At 33.6% G+C, this 21,891-nt stretch overlaps 1 protein-coding gene across 4 annotated transcripts in view; it reads left to right on the top strand.

Moving 5' to 3' along the window:
• Nucleotides 1-4,609: 4,609 nt before the first annotated feature.
• The window catches only part of LOC132543154 (H(+)/Cl(-) exchange transporter 4-like), a 66,418-nt gene continuing 49,136 nt past the window's right edge, over nucleotides 4,610-21,891 (top strand). For 3 of the 4 annotated variants that reach the window (XM_060206626.1, XM_060206625.1, XM_060206623.1), the window contains exons 1-2: nucleotides 4,610-4,680; nucleotides 10,287-10,672. In XM_060206626.1, coding sequence (XP_060062609.1) covers nucleotides 10,393-10,672 — 280 coding nt within the window. In that variant the 5' untranslated portion in view covers nucleotides 4,610-4,680; nucleotides 10,287-10,392. The remainder of the gene's footprint in view (nucleotides 4,681-10,286; nucleotides 10,673-21,891) is intronic. The other variant, XM_060206624.1, reaches the window with a different exon arrangement.

Here is a 21,891-nt window from a genome sequence, read left to right as displayed (position 1 = left end):
TGATGGTAGTACATTCCAGATTGTTTCAGCTATCATCACGTCGCCGATGTAGTGACACACGCGTTGTTATCTTGGTGGACAGTGACTGACAATGGTAGAAGGGCCACTAGGAACCATGATAAGTTTCAGATTATCAGTAAGTGTCACATCAGCTATTACAAGTTTATCAGGTTCGGAAGTGCTAGAGTCGGATATTCATATTTTTTCTCTTATGTTATTATTAATACATAACTGACTCTAGACTGTTATAGTCAATAAATTATTTTAGTAAAAAGAGCAAATTTACTGAGAAACTGGTCCGATTTTTTTTAGTTAAGACTGTATGTTTGCCTGTTTCCGTGTATCTCGGAGTAGGTACCGTACCATTTTGCTCCAAATTTCAAGTTGTATTCCCTACACTATTTCAGTAAATGACAAAAATAAATTTAATGTGTGATGTTAAGGTTTTCTTTGACTTTCGAGATTCTGCTTTTTTATTTTCATTTCTTATTTATCAATTAATTCATTTATTTTTTCTTAATCATTATTATAAAATAGATGTATCAATGTTTTGTGAAATACAACATTTGTTATTCTAATAACACATTACAGAAAAGATTGACAAAATACCATCATGTACCTAACATATCCATATAAAATTACAATGCAACAGACAAACTTTTCAAAACAATTAGCTGTTTGTTAAATGTTTCTCCTTGTATATCATCAATATACTTATAATGATTACTAATTAAATTTCGATTTCTTCATTAAAGCATTTTATTTACGTAATCAATATTTACTGAAAAGTACTCTCTTTCATTTTATTTATCGATCTTTGATTTTGATACGCCGCCGGAGGCGGTCGTACATTGGCTTCATCTTCTCCGTCCGTCCGTCCGTACGTCCGTATGTCCAGCCGTACATACATTTCTTGTGAACGCAACTCCACCTAAACCAATTATTAGATTTTCATGAAACTTGCTCAATGTCACTACTACAATGGGTAGATGTGCATGAAGGGGCGATTTTTTGGTTCGTTGATTTTTGTAAGATTAATGCCATTTTCAACTTTTTATATGTAGCTTGCTCATAGTGGAGCCTTGTGAACGCAACTCCTCCTAAAGTAATGATAAGATTTTCATAAAACTTGCTCAATGTCACTAATACCATGGTTCAATGTGCATGGTTGCCTGGGTAGTAGTTTCGATCCCTGCATGAGCAACCGGGTGTTGCCTTGAGCAAAACAGTTTATCCACACTTGTTCAGAGTTGAAAGTCTTACTATGCTAACCAGCCGAGCTGACTTTTCATTTAAAAACTTCATTCGCAAAAACGTGGTCATTGATGTCAATGTTTTCCGTGATATATAAACATTCCTGAATTCAACCTCGAGTTCGTGCTGGAAACTGTATTTCACGATTTTTTGCAAACTCGTGCAGTCGCAATGCGTATTACGGGCTGCAGCGCAATTTTTACTCGGTCGTGGGGTTCGAGGGCCTTCAAACTTCTGCCGGCGAGCGGAAGGAACTAACTTCCACTCTACAGTATCCGGCCTGCTGCCGTTATGCTACCGAGCTGGCATGCGGCTGTCGGAGATGGTAGGTGGCAGAATGGCGATCTGCCGAGTGCAGACTCCCGGGCTCCTGAATATAAATCCGAGGGAGCATCTTGTAGGAAGGAAAATTTTCGGAAAAATTAGATCTATTTATCTTGTGGTTGATAATTATAATGTTCAGTTTGTAGTGATACGAGAGCAATCTAGGTTTATATATCCCCCGTAAAGCAGTCTGCCGCCGTCAGATTATCGGGCGGCCGCCGGTCGGTGGCAGTTAGAAAGCCCGATCGCCGGCCGGTGTCAGGTGGAAATGACCGGTGTCCGCCAAGTCGCCTGATGACGTCACACAAGCGGCAGTTTTACATTCTGGCCGTACTATCAGCGGCATTTATTCCTTATAAGGGAGGACAGTTCTTTATCTTAAAAGATACCTTGGAAAACGATACCAATGAACTCGTCACCTGGTTTGAGGATAATGTATGAAAGCATCCCTGGCAACTTTCCTCTGATTTCTGCTGACCCCATTGCTCAAACCTTTTAATATTTTAGATAATATTATTCAATATGAATTGATATGATTGCAGTCTGAATTTTAATGTCCATATTTGTTCGAAAACCTGCACTTGAAATCTTTGAATGTTATTGTTTTCAGTTGAAATAGAATGGTCATTTTCAGTCATTTATCAAATTTTAATCATCAGAACATTTTTTTTTTAAATGCATATTGGCATCTGACTTCTATGTGTAAGGAGGATTAAAGGCCATGGATAAATTCAACATTGTATACTCAGTCGTATACCCTGAATATGTTCATGGTTTAATGTTACCTATTTAAAATTTCTTTTATAACTTCAGAGCAGAATGTACAGTGGAGTCGCGAGATCATGCATAGTATGGAAGTTTTCCTAACGAGCTCAGGCGCATTTCTTCAGTGTGCTCCTACCCCTGATGGCTGTGTTTGTAGCTGTTCCTTTGTTCTATCCTGATTAACGTTTTCATGCTAAACTTTCCTTTTTAAACTATCTCCTACATGTTTTTCGCCTCGTTTGTTCGCACATTGCTGCAGGACGAATTGTTTCCTAGCTACAAGGTGATTTCATATTTGGATATATATTGTTTTACTTTTCAACAACGTCTCCTTCAAACTGGACACATTTGTTCCATCTAGTTTGCCAGTCATCGACACCCGAGGGTAGAACTGCATATCTTGGTCCTCTTTTTGGCAGCCCTTCGCAACAGCAGTCAGCTTATCATAAAACATCCGGGTCCAAAGGTGTTTTGTCGCCGGGGGCTTCATTCTCGGTCCCCATCGGCTGTCAAGAGTGCTTGTAATTTGGGAGAATGCTTGCGGCTAAGTCTGCAGAAAAGGGTGGGTGAGGAAGGATTTCTCATAGCCTCGCGCACGCATAGACAGACAGACAGACAGACTCATGATTTGGTTAGCGTTATTTTCCCCAATACTTGTAGATCCATATGAAAAGTAGTCGTTGTCAATCGTTCTTACTGTTCATTTGTCTTTGGAAATATGGCGCGCCTTAATTTAATCTACTTACTGACCAGTTCATAATGATAAAGCCAGGTTCCATCACGAGTTTCAACGCTAATGTAAAAATAATATCTGGGTTGGTTTGTGTGCCGCGTATATGGATCCATATGGAAAGTTTGCTGCTTCTATCACTAACTTACTGATCTTCCTCACCGGTGACGATCCTCTTTCATTCATCAAGCAGTTGGTAGAAGAAATTAAAACCTCTCGTAAACGGCCAGTCACATGCTCTACATGAAATGTGTGTTTTACCATCCTGAGGGGAAATTTGCGAGTGCTAAAACTTCGGATAACCCGCTTTGTGTCTTTCTCTTATCGTATGTTATTATTGCTCCTTTATCTTGCTCCATACTCTACAGAAATATTTCATTTTGTAAAACATCAGTGGTTTAGTATTTTAAAAAATATCTAATTTCGGCGAATACGTATTTATGTCTATGAATTCGGTCATTTTCACGCTTCGCTCTGGCAGTTTGGTTTCATAATATTCGTGAGGTATCTAAGTTACTGAATCAAATTTTATTTTTTTAACAGACATTTACTCAATCGTGCTTCTGATTTGATAAATTCGATGTTGTCACGATGCTGAACTCAACAATTCTCCATGGATAAATGACAGCTCGGCTTGACTTTCTCCCTTATATTCGCATATATTGTTCGCTGTATATGTAATTTGATGTATGAGATTTTGATATCCTTTGTTATCGCCTGATATCGATATATTTTAAGGTAGCAGTACACAGTTTCTCGGTGTGGCCATGGGTGATTTTTTTGCTCATTAGATTACCCCATTATAAAGGTTTTAATTAAAAATGAAAAAAAATCCTTGCTAAAATTGGTCCTGTCATGTTAAAGTGGATAATGTGGGGTTTCATTTTTTTCAGGATAATATTTTAGCTTTGTGTTGGAGATTACTATTTGGGCAGTCTGGAATCTGTGTCTACGCACCAAAAACTAGCTTTACAGGAATTGAAATTTTCATAGTGTTCACATGTGGTCATGTTATGAAGAATTTCCGAGTTGGAATTTGCTGAAATGTAAGTACTTTGTTACCATGACAGTGTTGTTGATTGTAAGATAGGTGTTTAGAATTAAATTTCTCCTAGAAAGTTGTAGTGTTGGGTTGGAATTAGCAGTATTTTGCATTTTTAGCATTTTTTCAGTAGGTAACCATGACAATCAAATGTCAGAAATCAGAGGAATTTTTTTTTTACACAAATTTCATCTCTCTACTGTTAATGTAATTGTTATATAGATTATAAATATATATACATGTAATGATATATTTTCCATAACCAATCTGCTATACCTGTATATCTCAAACATGACAAATAATTTCAGGAAAAATACAAATTAACTGTTTACTGCTACCTAATTAGTTTGTCGTAATACAGTAGCTCTGAACTATATCTATACTTACACACAAGAGAGCGTGTGAAGGGAGGTAACTCGTACGGTCCACTAGAGGGTGTATATCTACTTCCGGAAATATTTACATCAATGGCCGTCATGTTCACATGACTTGCATCTTATTTTCTGGTCAGGAACTTAATGAATAGAACTTTGAATATCGACAATACATATAACATACTTTAGAGGTAAGGTGATCTCAAAGGTCAAGTTAGATTGGGCATCAAGTGGTCATTTTTTTATCGTTTGTGAGTGCGAGAAACACAATGTTGACAAAAAATCACAAAAATGTTACCAAGATAAACCTTGTAAGACAGTTGTTGTGGCTAAAATACTATCATTCGGGTTTAGAAGACATCTGGTTCCATTGTATTCTTTAATTATTCAATATCTTGCTGTAATAAAATATTACATGCTAAACATTCTGTTTGGAAATGTTATTCACTCTGTTCAATTTGAGGAATATGATAACTTGTACTGTAACGTCTGTGGTGTATTATGGTACATAATCAAGACCTATATATTAATATAAGCCCGACCAGTGTATGTTTTATCAATAAACATAATCATGTGTAACATAGTTTGTGTACACCAATGTGTTTATATTTATGTGATGTATTATGTATCTGGAATCCTAGAATCCTATGGATACTGCATTGGACGAAAGACATTATGGTGAACAGATGTCTGGTTAGGAGCATAATAAAAATATATTTCAAAGAAATCCAGAACTTTAATATTGTATATGTTAGTGTGAAAGTTAAAAGTACATGTTACTTCAGTAGTTCCAAAGTGTACTTCTGTAAGCTATAGGAGACTACAAGGCCTTATTGGAGCTATAGAACCTGGGATGTGGTTGTCTTTAGGTGGCTAAGGAAGAAGGAGTGTATAACATTCCAGATAAACATACATATCATCTCTCTATTTTTATGTAGTAATTCTCTTTGTATAATTATATAGTATATAGTGTTAGGGTGATCATCTAGAAAAAAAGAGGTTACATTTTCCTCCAACGTAGATAGGATGCTTTTCATAACATACATTGTATAATACTTTGATATCATATAGTAACATATACTTTAAGTATCAGATGTTATATGTGTACACAACATCAGTGTTATTCCATATATTATTGTTTATTCATGACAGTCTGTCATGAAATGATGTAAGCTGTGAAACTGATGTAAACAGGGATGTATATACAGAGGGAATAAATTTAAGTTCACTAGCCTTGCTGTTGTTACCAATTATTTTCTCCAAAAGTATGTAGCTTATCTTTTTTTCAAAATAATCAGTAGTTGAAAGCTTGATCATTTTCAAATTGATTGTACTAAAATTTGTGATAAATAATCTCTGTTTACTTTTGATGTTTGTAAAAACCAAAATGCATATTTAAGTTATATACAACTGAAATACCATTGTATGCCACTTGCTGTCTGAAATATGCAGAAAATCATCTTTAAATAGATGGCATTAAAAAGCTGAATAATTTTCCGATTGTCCCTGCCAACTTTTGTGATGTGTTACTTTAATTAAGTGGCATATTTCAGTACAAACTTTGGTTTCACATCTTTCATTCACAAGCACTGGTAATAAAATATATTTGTTGGTGAATTTAGATATGCTTTCATTAGTATATACGATGGTCACACTTGACACATATTTTAATTTCTTACCAGAACCTTTGGGATCAAAATTCAGCTTTTCATTCTTTACTTTTGTACTTATCAAAGTTTCCAACAATTTATGATTTTGTAGAAGAAGATCACTATGAACAACAAAAAAGTATGAAAGTTTTTTGACATGATAAACTCCTTATATGTTCCTATCAGTGTAAGGATAATACATCTATATTCAAACTGAATTATGTGCAGTTGTTCAATGTGTTGTAGAAACGTTGAATTTGGCAGGTCACGGGGTGAAACATTTGAAGCTTTCTCTGTCAAATGTAAATTTTCCATGATGAGGAACTTGAACATTGTGAAATTTTGTATTCAATCATCATTATAGAGAATATCAAACTTACTTGCAAAATGAAAATTCCCTACAATCCAGGTCATGTTTACAACGGGGTAACTCCTACTGTCACCTGCAAACTCTCCAATATGGCGGTCAGTATTAGCATCATAGTGACGCTTTATCAGGTTGATTGGAAATCAGCCAGATATCACACAAAACAAGATGAAAATGTAAAAATTCAATGAGAAAAAAATATAAATCGATAGAGATGGCATTCAAATTAAGGCTTTTTTCCTAATACAGTATTAATCTTGTTTTGAAGGAGGACACAGGACTTGTAGTTGTTCAGACCTTGGTAGGTCAAGGGAAGTAACTCTGGAAAAAAACTCTGTTTACGAGCCAAGTTGGTAACACGTACAATGAAATATAATAACAGAACTTTGACAGTCACAAGTATAATGTAGGCCTATGATTTAATCTCCCTACTGAATAAGCATATCCTTGTATCTTAAATCACAACCATATAATAGGAACTTACAAGTAGGAACTGAAAGTATTTTTCATGAAATGAAATATTTGTGCTTTTGATTTATTTTTGGAATAAAAAAGGATTTTTTTATCTTATTCTATCTGAAAACATTGGATGAGAGTTCAAATATCAGGTAAGATTATTATGTATTATCCCCATTTCTGTGCATCATAGCTCTTTATTTTGTGCATTATGAATTGTGAATGTTGTGTATGCAGTATTTGTGTATTGTTGTACTTGATAGTGATAGTAATTTTTTTATTTTCATTGTCATATATTGAAAAAAAATTCAACAATAAAAATCTTTACATATTTCAATCAATTTATTTTCAACCATTGAAGAAGTTCAATCATGGCTTGATATCTATGTGAAAGTCTGATTTTTCGTTTTAGAAATTTTTAACTTATTTTGTACTAGAAAAAAGTTGATATACTTTTATGGCTTTGTGATGCTAGTACAGTTGTTACCAGTAAATTTCAACTCATCCTAAATAATGCTAAGCTTTACCGTGATTGCTGAATGACAAGGTCAGCGCTCTCCATTTTCTTCAAGTTCAATTTGTTATTGGTTGTAATCTGCAAAAAGAAATAAAAAATGTTTACAATGCATTATATGTTAAATGATGATGATGATCACTTTCAATTTAATTTTGTTTACAGTCCATAACACTAGTCGACTGTATCAAACTTAACTTCCATATGGTTCAAAATATGTACAGTTCTTGATATATGTAGTTTAATTTTTTAGATATCTTTATCAGAATTGATAATCACGTTTAAGCACTGCTATATGATATATACCATATATGACAGGTTTTTCTAGATTTATCCTTAGGATTCCTCCATGAAAATAAAACTAACAAACTTGAATTGATAAAGAGCTCCATTATATAGTTTTAATACTTTCTCTAATGGCAAAATTATGACGTATTTCTAAAATGAGTTTTTCTGGTTTTCACACCACAAAATAGCAATATTTGCGTGCAAACCTGCAGTTATACAGAAAAAAATTACCCCATGGATTTGTATATATATTAAACCTGTGATACACCCTGTACATGTCTATGCTTTGTAAATATGAATACTTTGAGCATTTTATTCTTGTAGGTGTATAATGTCCCAATTATATTTGCATGTTTACCCAGGTATAATTATAACAATAGTAGTACTAGCACTATCCAAAGACATTTTGTTTCCTCAATCCCTTCACAATTCTTTATACTTGGCACTCAGATCAATTACATGTAAAATTAATCAGATGTACATGCATTGCTCCTGTGATAAATACTGTCGGTACAACTGTATGTGTTATGTTTAAAAGTTTGAAAAATTTGAAAGAAAAGTTTGAAAATTGATTGCATTTTTGATTTTTTGTTAAGCCCATACCTGGTAATAAGACCATTTACGTGTATTGTAGTTTCAGTAGAAATGTTCTATAATTGTCCTGTAATAAGCCCACCACCATACTTTTGCTCTTATAGCTTTGTGCAAATTTGGTTTCTTCAATACATCAATTAGTTTAACTATTATTCTTTCCCCCAGTGATTATTTAGTCAGGTTGTAGGCTGTAATTGTAGACTTGAAAACTGTTAAATAAATAAATAAAGAGAAGTCTTTATATTTACTGTGGCAGGTGCTAGCTTTGATTTTGAAAAAAATTGGTATCCAGCTTATGCTATGTCAGGAGAATCGTTGGATCAAAAAGAAAATCAAGTATTATATATTATATAAAATATTATTTCAAGTAGACATTATAATGGCCATGACCTTCGTGTAGAAAGTTATTGACCATTTGTTTGGTAATGATTTTGATATACTAGACCAGCCCCTTCACTAGAATATTCAAATCATCAATAAAATTGAGCTGATGATTTAGGTCTTGTAATTATGTCTGATTCCAGACCTTTGCTTCAAACTAGGTGGACGACATACTGATATAAGAATTTAGTTGAGTCTTTACAAAAAGTCTGATAGCCAGTGTATTGATATACATGGATACAGAATTGATTTCCAAATAGCCAATTATTATACATGTATATTGTTTCTAGACAAGGAAGAAAATATTTCCCGCTACTTGGACAATTGCTATATGTGTAATGATGAACACTTCAGAAAAACAGAAGAAATGGTGAAGGTTGATTTTTGGAGATCAAAATATATTTATAATATGTCCGAAAGTTTCCTAGTCTAACACATAATGTAATTATTGATAACTTAATCCAACTGAAGATATATCTAGATAATTGTCTACTCTAATTTGGTGTTGATGAGTTGAATGAAAGATTTCAAGCTACTGAAAAATACATTCATTCCATTCATTTAATATAGAAATGTGCCATTAATATTGAAAAAGAAATTCCTGAAATCTGGACATATGACCAAATGCAATACATTAATTGTATTTGAATAAACCTCCCTAGTGGCAGGGTCTGAATCATCAATCAGCTGTGTGTGATATCAGTATTTGGCTCAAAGAATGTTTATCTCGTTATAAAACTTCTCAAGTATTTCTGATACCTAAAATAAATGTTTTAATAAAAAAAAAGTCGTAGATAAATAAAAATACTCTGATTTGTTTATCAGTATTATAAGATACAACAATGAAAAATAGATATACTTTCTGCTAATTTACAATTTGTGTAAAGTAAGTGTGTGTAGATTTTTATTTTTCTGTTTTCTGATTTTCTGTGTATTAATGTCCGTTATTTTTTGTATTATTTTCGTTGATTTTTTAATGAAGGCTTATTGTGACATGTGACACGTCACATTTTATCCTCCATTGTTCTGCTTTGTTTGTTAAATCTGATTAGTTTTAGCAATTTGTGGAGAATAATACAATTAAAAGCTAATAAAACACCTGAATTGATATATTATAATAGTTTACTAATTATTTGATCTATTATCTATCTCTGAGGAAAGGAGTTTAACACAAATAACATTATTAATACATGAAGGTTTCACTTATTTCCTTGTATTGATCAGATAGTTTCTCCTTACGTATCATTACAATCTAATAGATCAACTTGACAAATATTCATGTGATCTTAAAGGAAAACAATTTTTTTTATGAATTTTGAATTGAAGTATACATCCCAAGACTTGTCAAAAGTGTAACTTGCATTATATATATATGTTTTATGATGTGATAAGATCTAACAAAGATGGCGATGTCAGACTTTATTCATACTTTTTCTACTCTGTACAGCTCTACTTATGACTTAACTTTGTACATGTATCTTAAAACGATAGGTGTTGTACTAAATTTGTTTTGTATTTGAAAATGTTAAATATTTCCTTTTCTTTCAGACACCTGTATGTGAATACAATAGCTTGACCCTGAAGTGGTCAACAGGCCCCATCTTGTACATCTATACAAGCATATGATGCTGAAAAGGGAGTGAACTGATGAAACATGGATGTCGACTCATTCAGTGAGAATGATCTCCTTCTTTTAGATAACCACATGGATGGTGGAGCAAAGTTTTTAGGTAGCGGAGCAAATGGCACTGCTGACTCTCGAAGAGACGGGCGACAGGAAAATGCTCAACGCAGTGTGAGCAGTACAGACGATGAACTGTTGGACATCCGTACTGACCGTTACGGCCCTGGCAGCTTGGGATCTGACCGCTATGAAACACTTGGCTACATGAATGCTGACTATGATGATGAAGAGGAGGGAAAGTTTCAGACAAGTGAGTACAGATAGTAGTGTTAGAAATCCTATCATTTTAGTGTAACAGCAGATATGCCTTCACACATACTCCGCATTACCAAAATATGTCGGTGCAATTTTATCGGATGGGGCTAACTGTATCACACGTCCAGTCTATCTCATCCTATTCCAAGTCAATGTTATAGCTTGGAAACCTCTGAACAGTTTTTAGGCTAAACATACTCAGTACGTAATAGCCTATTGCGACGGCCTTCAGAAAAAATTTGCCGATCCTAGCCATCTCGTTGGCTGAAATATCGAAATGAGTTAGAGCCCTCTGGCAGCAATTTTCTGCATAAATAATGCCGCGATCTTTCAAATCGCTATTTTAAAACCATCCACAATTAGTTTATTTTTTTAAATAACAATATGATTACTATATATTTTAAAATAAGATGCACAGTGTGGTTGAACTATTGATAAATTTTGAACAACATGTTTTACCGAATTTGCTCACGGACATCCCCGACCTCTGCTGCTGAAGAAGATCGACCTGAAGTGATTCTTATCGCCTGCTGTGAATATTCCTAAAAAACAACCATATCTACCTTAAGTAAGCAAAAAAATGGTTTCTTGTATCTTCAAAATTTATTGTAACTGCATAACTTGATTTACAGTGTATTTACTGTATGGCGGCTTATGAATCCTTCTCGACATGACCTAAGCGTCCAGAGCACTGTACGTGCAAGTTGGCGCCATGATAAGAAGCTAGCCTGGGGGCTTGGTTTGAATTATCAACTAACATCACTTTTAAACAAACAAAACTTACAAACATAACATCAATTTTGCTTTAATCCTTGTCGTTGTGGCAAAATCGTCTTAATATATAACATCACTTTACCTCATTAGACGTCACAAAATTGGACAGTTCGTCCCACGCGCACACCCACCGATATGACACTTTTTCAGGTTTTTCACACCCGCCGCCATGACACTTTTTCAATTTTTGAAGATAAAAAGTTTGCGTTTCGTAGGCAAGGTACATTTGGTGCTCATGATTTATGAATAATATATTTTTAATACTGTACTGATCATGATGTTGGCTTTGTTATAACTTATATTTTTTGTCATTTAGTTTTATTTGATGAAGGTTGATTGTGCTGATTTCTCAAGGTTTGTTAATATGTATCAAAGTTCCTTAAAATGAAAATATTCCTTCAAACAAAGCGCGTATAAAACAAAACTCAAAATATTCATGTTTATAATTTTCAGTTAACTAGAACAAAATATTTCCATAACATATTTATTCATTTTGTGTGTCATGGTGACATTATCTAATGCATTGGAGATCAGAAATAGTAGTAGCGAGAGTGAAAATATTGTTAATTTTGTATATGTATGGAAGTCTGGTTTAATCTCATAGAACTATGTCTTTATAGATATAATTACTGGAAGAAAAGTCTAACCATGATACTTCTAGGAAGATAAGTATGTAAATACATTTAATGTAATTATTTACACTTTTATCTATCTGAAATGCTGTGTACACCTTATCTACTTTCCTCAACCACATATATAATTATAATAAGTAAGGACTATTACTTTGCAATACATTTAAAATAAAGAAGTAGGTATAAAGTCCTTTCAATTTGTCTTAATCCTCATATTGAAAGGATTGTAATTGCAACATCTTGGGTATTTCAAAGGTTTTATTTAGTCAACTTCATCATAGAGCTATTTATAATTTGGCTTGTTGGCAATAAATATATGGTTGTGTGTATTTTTTAAACCTATTTTGATTTGTTCACATACTTGTCGTCAATTTTGAAATTAGAATTAAAGAAGATATAAAATCGCTTAAAATTAAGAAAAATAGCGTCTGGTTCTCTTATTTTAGTATTTTTTTAATTCCAAAGTGTAGGAATATGGGGAAAGTAATATAGCTTTGCAGTTATTTGTGAACATTTTTCAATACGTTTAGCCTCTCAGTACTTTCAGTACTTTGATTATCTATATAATAACACTCCCTAGTGGCATAACAATAGGTTCTACACCTGATCAAATTCTGATGTGGTTGTATGTCTTCTATACCTACAGACAAACACATGCACAGAATCAAGTCACATGAAAAAATCTTTCAAATATCTTCAGATGTTAATGACATCACACATTTCAGAATTTCACCTGAATTTATGATTAATTGTTCTTTATTTCCTGGCTTAAGTCTTCCCTCCACCTCAGTGTTATTTTTATCAAGGTATCTGAGCTATCAAAAACAAACCTATGTATGTATCATCATTCCACCAAACTTTGCAGATTCAGAATTTCACCTACAGTGTATTGTTAATTGAAATTTGCTAATTATTTATACCATGTTCAAATTTTCCCTAATATCACAATTTAAAAAAAAAATGTCTCTATGTATGTAGAGCTAAAATTTCTGTCTTCATATGTATTTGTTAAATCCTTATGATATGGAAATGCGGCCACACACGAGACATAGTAAAGTGCAATTCTTGTTTTTTATGAAACACATTATATCTAAATCATGTGATGTTATCTTTCTATCTGATATACATTCTTATCAGCTAAGTTTATCAATAAACCACAGAAGTAGGACGGTTTTTATTGACCCTGTCAAAAGTGTCACAGTAATGTGGACAGGATTTTTATATTATACTGTAGAAAACCATGTAATGTGCGCAGAAAACTTGGTTCACAGAAATTGTAATTACCTGGATTGGTCAGTAATAGGTAGATAATGACTTGTACCAGAGATTTCAGCACTGAACACTGTTGATTAAGCCTATTGTGAAGACAAGTGTTTGTGTACATATGATAAGTAAATTTCAGTACCTGGTAATTGGATTGGTAAGTATATGGTAATGCATAACATGTTTGATGTCAAAGAAAACAAACGAGAAATGCTCAAGCATTAGGCATTTTTTTTATCCTATAAATAGAAAGTAATTAAAAGTCAGTAAATGAAATGAAAAAAAAAAAAATTCTAAACAGAAAGCTTTCAAGTGTTGGACTATCTATCGTTGGTCTGACATGTTAGCTGAACATTCTGAGATTGATTTTTTGGCTCTTGGAGATCAATTTTGACTGAATTTTTGGGTGTGCACAAAAAAGTACCTGTGCACTTAGGTGTGCACATTACACAGCTTTTTGTGTTAGTTACTTAATCCTTTTCTTGTAAGTTTTTGAAAAATTTTACAGAAAACTTTTTTGCATTATCTAAGCGATCATTAAAAAATCTGGTTACATCAATAATCGTCAAAAATTTTTTTCAAAGTCAACATTTATCTTTAAGGAGAATCTGGTATATTTAGCAATACTTTGTACAGAAAAACTGTACTACATAGGAACATGATTTCATTATAAATAGGCGACAAAGACAGCTACTTAAAAGGAATTGTTTCTTCAGGTGACAGGTCAAAATAGGTCATTCATATATAGCTGACTTGGTAGATATAGCAAACAAGTTTGATACATGATTGATGAGGTAAAGCATGTGTAAAACTTCACACAGATAGAAATCTTGTTGCGAAAAATATAGAGTATATATATGTTCTGCAGTGTCTTTAAAGCCAGGTTGACCTTTATAACTACTCTTTAATAAAGAGATCTATTGGTTAAACTAATTCCTAGATTTTATATTGGGTAGATTATGTGATACCGGAATCAGGAAAACCTGTCCTAGATTTTATATACAATATATTAGGGAAATTATGTAATTTAGGAATCACAAAATTATCAGTCTTAGATTAATTTCAGAATGTTGGAATTGCTGATTGTAACTTATATAAAACAGCCAGTACACTTGTTCAAAATTCTAACTTGATATGGAACTTAAAAAATTGAAAATCTAGACTTGAATATAATGTTACTTGTCAGTTGTATTTAGGAATTAATGTTTCCTTATTGGTAAAACATTAAAATAGTATGTACGTACCTGTTTCCACTTCTGTCGACGCATTGCCTTTAGGTGTTGATAATGAGAATTTAGTGTTTTATTCTTACCGTACACTGACTAATTATATTTTAAATACGTAGGTGGACAGATTTATCTATAGACTTTTTATATCTATACCACAGTACATATATTACTTAAGTCCTGACTGGAATTCCAGTATCTGATTTGGGTGACCCGTACTGCTGTGATTTCAATAGCCATGATCTACAAGAAGCTTATCTTTTAAAAACCATTCTGAAACATTTTGACCTGTATTGTGGACTTTAATCTTGCAAATTGTATACAAAGTGTATGCATTCATACAAAAGGCTATTTGAATCCATTGAATGGGTCCTTTTGTTCTACAGTGACTACGTTTTACCTACCTGGCTATGTCATAGCATGTATATTAATAGTTCTTGTAAAACTTTGTCATGTACAATTCAGTGCAGTCATACCTTTAGGAAACTATGGTTCCATCTTTTATGAAGGTTTTAAAATTGGTGCAATTAATTGGTCTTCAATAAGGAACCTTTTATCATGGTGTAGAACATTAAAAAGTTCCTGGAGGATTCATTGTGTACAGGCTGGGATTTAAACTTTAAATCTAGTACATGTTTTGGATTTTAAATTTCAACTTTGGATATCAAATATCATAGAATTAGTGCTAAATACTTACCTTACTAAGTAGCTTGATTAAAAATGGCGAAAATGCAAAGACTGTTATCCTCCACTTCGATAGAAAATGTAAAAATGGAAGTGCTGGAGTACTTCAGTGATACAGGCGATTATCTTATGGACAGTGGAAGCGAGGAAGGTGACAGCGAGGGGGACCCCTTCCTCAACAGTAAGTGTAGGGGATCCCTTACAGGTTATCATTAGTATCATAATTTTGACTGAGTATAAGTCCAGGGAGTGAGAAAAGGCATTAAAACTTAGTAGAAATAAGGGGATGAGCTTATCCCCAAAATGGACCCCAGGCGAGACAAGGTGTGGTGTAGGCTATTTAAGGTGACCTTCTCTTTTCACATGTTATTGTTGTAATTATGGTGTACATATGCAAGTGGTATGTACACTGTCCTGGTAAGTTAAAGGATATGGCTGTGACATGTACACTATTCTGGGTCACTTTAAAGCTTGTTAGTAAGGCCCCTGACAACATTTACTTCCTCAGTTATTAAAGTAAGATTGAAAATAGTGTTGATAGCACAGGATCCTAAGGATTGTGGAAAGTCAAGAAATTGACTTCTGTTTTCTTAAATGATTCTTATTTTCAAAATTTAAAGGATTTTGTGATTTTATGTCTTCTACAAAAATTAGTCAAAATAGAATGCTTTTAAAATAACTACCATCATATCTGTGTTAGTGTGGGGAGGGATCAAAACAAATGTAAGATTCTGTTTATCACATAATCATTCTGAAAGCATTAGTTGATGATCTATTTTCATTCCTTATCTTTGATAACGTCACAATTTATAATACCATAAATTATGACGTCATACAATTAAAACAAGGGAAACATTCCAGTTAGTCACAGTTCCACTAGGTTTTATAACATCTGTGCGTTCATAACAAAATTAATGTGACAGGTAATGCTGATGATAGATGGGGTGAAGTTTAGTGACAGATACATGCCTTCGTATATGAAAAATTAAATTCAGTACATCAAGTATATTTAAATGATACATGTATTTGGATCTATTATTCTTAACCTCTGAAGAAAGTGTACAGATCAATGTGTCTTGGAATTCTGTGATACAGGGGATCAGAATAGTAAATATAACATTAGTGATTGTAAGGAATAAAACAGGCCCTGCTGCTAACCATTACTTACCAAAGGTAGTCCACTTAGCATGGCTATTGATGATGATTTGCTGCATTCATCAAGCTATGAAGGTTATTACATTGTTATGGTTGTACGGTAATTACATAAACATCCTCGATACTGCCAATTCACATACATTAGTGCTTTCATTGCTGAAAATATTGTGCTAAAATATGATAGCCCTGTTTGCAATGTCGGTATATTGATATAGCAATTATAGTGGATGTTCTACGTTACAAACATGTGATAATGCAGTAAGATTTGATTGTGCCAAATTAAGTACATGATTGTACAGTAGTGTTGATCTGATGAGGTGATGACCTGTGGTCAGTTCCAACTTATAGCTTGACCTCTTCTATATATATATATATATACATAGGTACCTCATACACCAGGTACCTGTACATATATAGTTACCCACCTATAGTTATAGGTTAATAGGAATGGTTTGTATATGTTTCTGTCACTTTATATGTACCTTGCATGTACTTTGTTTGTGTGACCCCAGATAGCTTAAAGTATTAAAAAGTTAATCTGCTGGCCTTTGAAATGTCCATAGGTAATCTGGGAGATCAAAGTTTCAAACTGTCCATGAAATGTTGCAATTATATAGTTTAAATGACATTCATTTTTTGTTTTTATTTTTAGTATTATTGCGTTGTGTGTACCAGTAATTAATTTGTTTTCATCTCCTGTGATTTACCTTCAGACAATCAATGTTAAAACAAAATATCAATAAATCAGTTAAATTTTTTTCTCTTTGAAGCATGATGTACTACAAGGGTTAGAGGAGAAGTTTGCATTGTTTTGTTGACAAAAAATAAATCTCTGATAATATCACATTATTTTATATCATGCTTTCCTCTAACTACATAATATATGACATGGACATTCTGAGGAACTCATGAGTGTTCTCTCTGTAACTATAATTTGGTAACTTTTTCCATCTCTGTAACTATAATTTGGTAACTTTTTCCATCTCTGTAACTATAATGATGTAACTTTCTCCAGCTCTGTAACTATAATGAGGTAACTTTCTCCAGCTCTGTAACTATAATGAGGTAACTTTCTCCAGCTCTGTAACTATAATGAGGTAACTTTCTCCAGCTCTGTAACTATAATGAGGTAACTTTCTCCAGCTCTGTAACTATAATGAGGTAACTTTCTCCAGCTCTGTAACTATAATGAGGTAACTTTCTCCAGCTCTGTAACTATAATGAGGTAACTTTCTCCAGCTCTGTAACTATAATGAGGTAACTTTCTCCAGCTCTGTAACTATAATGAGGTAACTTTCTCCAGCTCTGTAACTATAATGAGGTAACTTTCTCCAGCTCTGTAACTATAATGAGGTAACTTTCTCCAGCTCTGTAACTATAATGAGATAACTTTCTCCAGCTCTGTAACTATAATAAGGTAACTTTCTCCAGCTCTGTAACTATAATTAGAATAACAGGAATACACATCCTGTTAGGGTAAAATCTTCTGACTTATGCTCAATACTTAACCTGTTTGGCGAATGGGAATAACCCTCAATCTTCTAGAAAATCATTGTTATGATGAGATGAGTGACCACTGTGACAAACTTTGATATTTTGTAAATGTTTGTTAAGTTATTTGTGCCTAAGTCGACATATACATTTTTCGTATTTCTAAATAGATCAAAACTTTAGTTACTTGTTCAGCACTTCTTGTATTATTTTCCCTTTCAGGACTATTTCACATTCCTTGCTTTATTTGGCAAGGTTCACTAATTTATCAGTGATGTTTTTAAACTCTCTGTCATGCTGATATTGGACAGAAAACATATATTCAAAAGAGTTGTACTACTGGTGCAGAAGTTGTACATAAAAATCAATGATGGAGTGGGAAGACTAGGTAAATTTTTGGTACTGAAAGTTAAAATTACTATTACAATTTACCATAGCGAGGAAAACAAGGGGAGCAACTCTGTATACCTAACAGAATACAATAATAGGTGTTGAATGTGTGAACAACTCTGAGAATGGCAGCATTATAAGTTGTAGCTATGTAACTGCTGTGCTAAGTTTGTGTATTGAAGCTCAAGCCATATTTAATTAATATTGTATATGTAGATAAACTTTTGCTATATCACTGGACAGACAAAACTTATATATATCAAGATATTTATCCTAAAATGCACATAATCATAAATAACACTGGGAAAATTAGATATGGATTTCAATTTTTTGGGGTTTGCCATTATTTCACCGCTCTCTGTGTGTTGATTATTAAAAAAAACACAAGTCTGACTTATAAGTGGCAGTCTTTCAGAAAATGCTAGTTTATAATGCGCTTGTTTGGAGTGTGTAGGCCAAGGGAATACCTATGTGCTCAGGCAGTTAGTGACTCCAGGACTTTTACACAAGAATTGAAACCCAGCCACCTAGGTGAAAAGTGAGCACATTACCACAGCTCCATAGGATCACCCAAAATGCAGTTTAATCATTATTTGGCATAAACTGTAACTTTTTATTAAATTATGATAAATTATGCTACAGATGATAACTTATGTATGATGTCTCTTGCACAATCTTAATGGCCTCAGGATCATGTGCTAAATTGATAAAATCTCACTGATGTGAAATGTATGTATGATGCATTGTGTAGAAGAGGTGTACTTTGATAGTAGAAACCTGCATCACAGAGTTAGATATAGTAACAGTTGACAGGAACCTGTGCTGGGCTGTACTATCACAGAGTTTGATGTAGGAACAGTTGACAGGAACCTGTGCTGGGCTGTACCGTCACAGAGATTGATGTAGTTACAGTTGACAGGAACCTGTGCTGGGCTGTACCATCACAGTGTTGGATATAGTAACAGTTGACAGGAACCTGTGCTGGGCTGTACCATCACAGTGTTGGATATAGTAACAGTTGACAGGAACCTGTGCTGGGCTGTACCATCACAGTGTTGGATATAGTAACAATTGACAGGAACCTGTGCTGGGCTGTACCATCACAGAGTTGGATGTAGGAATTCAGTGTAAGAACAAGAATAAAAATGATTACCAGTAAGTCGATTGACAGCTGGTTTTCTCATTCCTTCATGACCAGAGTACTTAAGACTAACACCTTTGGTGTTACCTTGTTGTCCATATAAGCGTTATGATGTGATTGTAGATGTACTTCGATATCAAAGAGATCTCTCCTTAATCAAGATTTGAATATTTGGCAGCTGTCAGGTTCAATGCTAAATTATTGTGATTCTCTAGTATTTTAGTTCAGATTTGTTGTAGCTTGCTGTAAGAATGTAGTATGCACACATAGCATATAAAATATTTATCCTTTGGAGAGATTGAGGAGACAAAAACAAGTTTATGGGTTTAACAGGTGAACCCTGTAATTTTGAAGCAAGGTTTCCTTGTGGGCGCTACCTCACTGGACAACATATGGAAGGTCCATCACTTTCTGTTTAGAGCAGTTAGAGGAAAGAGGCTTACCCAAGGACACACCCATGTCAGTACTGGACAGACCATTGAACTACAAACCTTGGAGACTAATACTTTCACTGTTTACCGAGCTATCATGGTCCCCCATGTCTAAGTGATTGTCTGAATTTCTGGGAATTCACTTTCACAGATCGACATGCATTTTGTAAGAGTCAAACAGAATAACTGGTTCTTGGTACAATAACAATCCTTTACCATGGGTCAGATCATCATCCGAAATGTTTTGTTGACTTAAAATAAATCTATGTCTTAATTACGGACATAAATACTTTAAAAGACAACTGCAATGTTAAGGTAGAATGGACACAAGATAGTGAAGTTATTGTAAGGAAGATGATGAGAAGCCAGATGAAAGTGGAGGCTATAGTTGTACATTATTATTGAATTGTAATGATGAAATATCACCTTCATGAAACAAGTACGTGTATTAGGCCAAACAAATAAATTTATCTCCCTCCTTCATGGTCAATGCATGTTTTATCAGCCAGCCATTATGCAAATAACACAAGTGGCAATCATTTAAGCATCAAACTGTATTGATATCATAATTTTTGTAGAATTTTTCAAGGGGTTTTTAAGTTGAGTCCAGAACACTAATTCTGAAATTTTGGTGGGCGCCAATACTAAGAGATATAGTGGGTTTCCAAAATATGAATGTCTTGCACGAGTCCAGGACTCAAATATCTGAGTCCAAAAATCACTGTTCATATGGCATTAATGTTGACTATAAATGTCGTTAGAATAGTTTAATGTATTTATATTCCTTTCACATTCTGTTGTCATATGCAGAGTATAGTTTGATTTAAACTAGTTTCTTGTTTTATTTCTTAAATTAAATGGTGATTTTGCTATTGTACTGTCATACTATTCCTTAGACAAAAATAATGAAATATAAAGTTGTTGACATGAATGGTTTCTCATTGGTATGTTTATAACTTGGTGTATTGTAGAAGGAAATCCCGAAATTTCAAAATATTAGTGATATTAGTACTTACACTGTTATGTATAGGGTGACAGCTGTTATCAGAGACAAGTGAATTATACCTGTTTGTGTGTGATGAATTACCCGATATTATTGTGGTAAAACCTTCGGTAGCCTTCTGACCATTGGATTAAGCCTTGCAGCTGGACATCTGGTACACCTACCAATAGCAGTATGTTTAATACCACGGTAAATTGAGGCTGAGAGTTACAATAGTTAGCTAGGACAAAAGTTTTGATGATCGGGACATAAACACTGATAAACTCTGTTGGATTATAGTTTTATGATCAAAATTCTCATCTGAATATGGAGTGTTATTTTGTTCTTGTATCGGCTATTAAAACTAAAACAAGGAAGATAATGTGACATTAAAATGTGAAACAGCAAGTGCTTTAAGTGTGTTGTTGAATGACACAACAGACAAGATCATGTGCTCTAAATCATTCATGTTTGATATTGTTGTAATATAGAAACGAATGTAACAGAAATGATATTCTGTGATCAGTCGTGTTTATCTGATTAAATTAGACTTTTTTGTGATGACTGGAATCAGATTTGTGATAGATTATGTAATGTCTGTACTCTGATATACAGACTAGGGAGGTATGGTCAGAAATATGGAAAGTGTGTTTTTATGAAAAAAAGATATTTGTTCGGTTGGCTATGGCGGGTACTTTGAATGACCGGAGGAAATGGATATCTGATGGCTGTGGATGTACTGCTCAATATGACATGCTGGATGAACATACCCCTATTGCCACCTATCTTAGATCCTACGCCGCGAAAGGTATATACTATTACTTACTGTATTACTGACATTACTGAAATACTATATTTTACGTGGAATATTATCACAATATCACTATATCAAGGTAAACCAGGATTGAAAATCAGACACCCTGAAAACTCGAAAATAAGACACAGCTTATTTTCTGTATAACTTATTTATAAAACAAGCAAATGCAGGTTTATTTATGTAAGAAACTACAGGCTTATTTTCAGGTTAGGCTTATTATTTTAGATA

The sequence above is a fragment of the Ylistrum balloti genome, unplaced genomic scaffold (genome assembly GCF_031769215.1).
Source record: "Ylistrum balloti isolate Yb309-2 unplaced genomic scaffold, AGI_CSIRO_Ybal_v1 Utg369742, whole genome shotgun sequence".
NCBI classification, from domain to species: Eukaryota; Metazoa; Mollusca; class Bivalvia; order Pectinida; family Pectinidae; genus Ylistrum; species Ylistrum balloti.
Note: the sequence above shows the minus strand (reverse complement) of the source record. Positions and strands in the feature narration are given on the sequence as shown.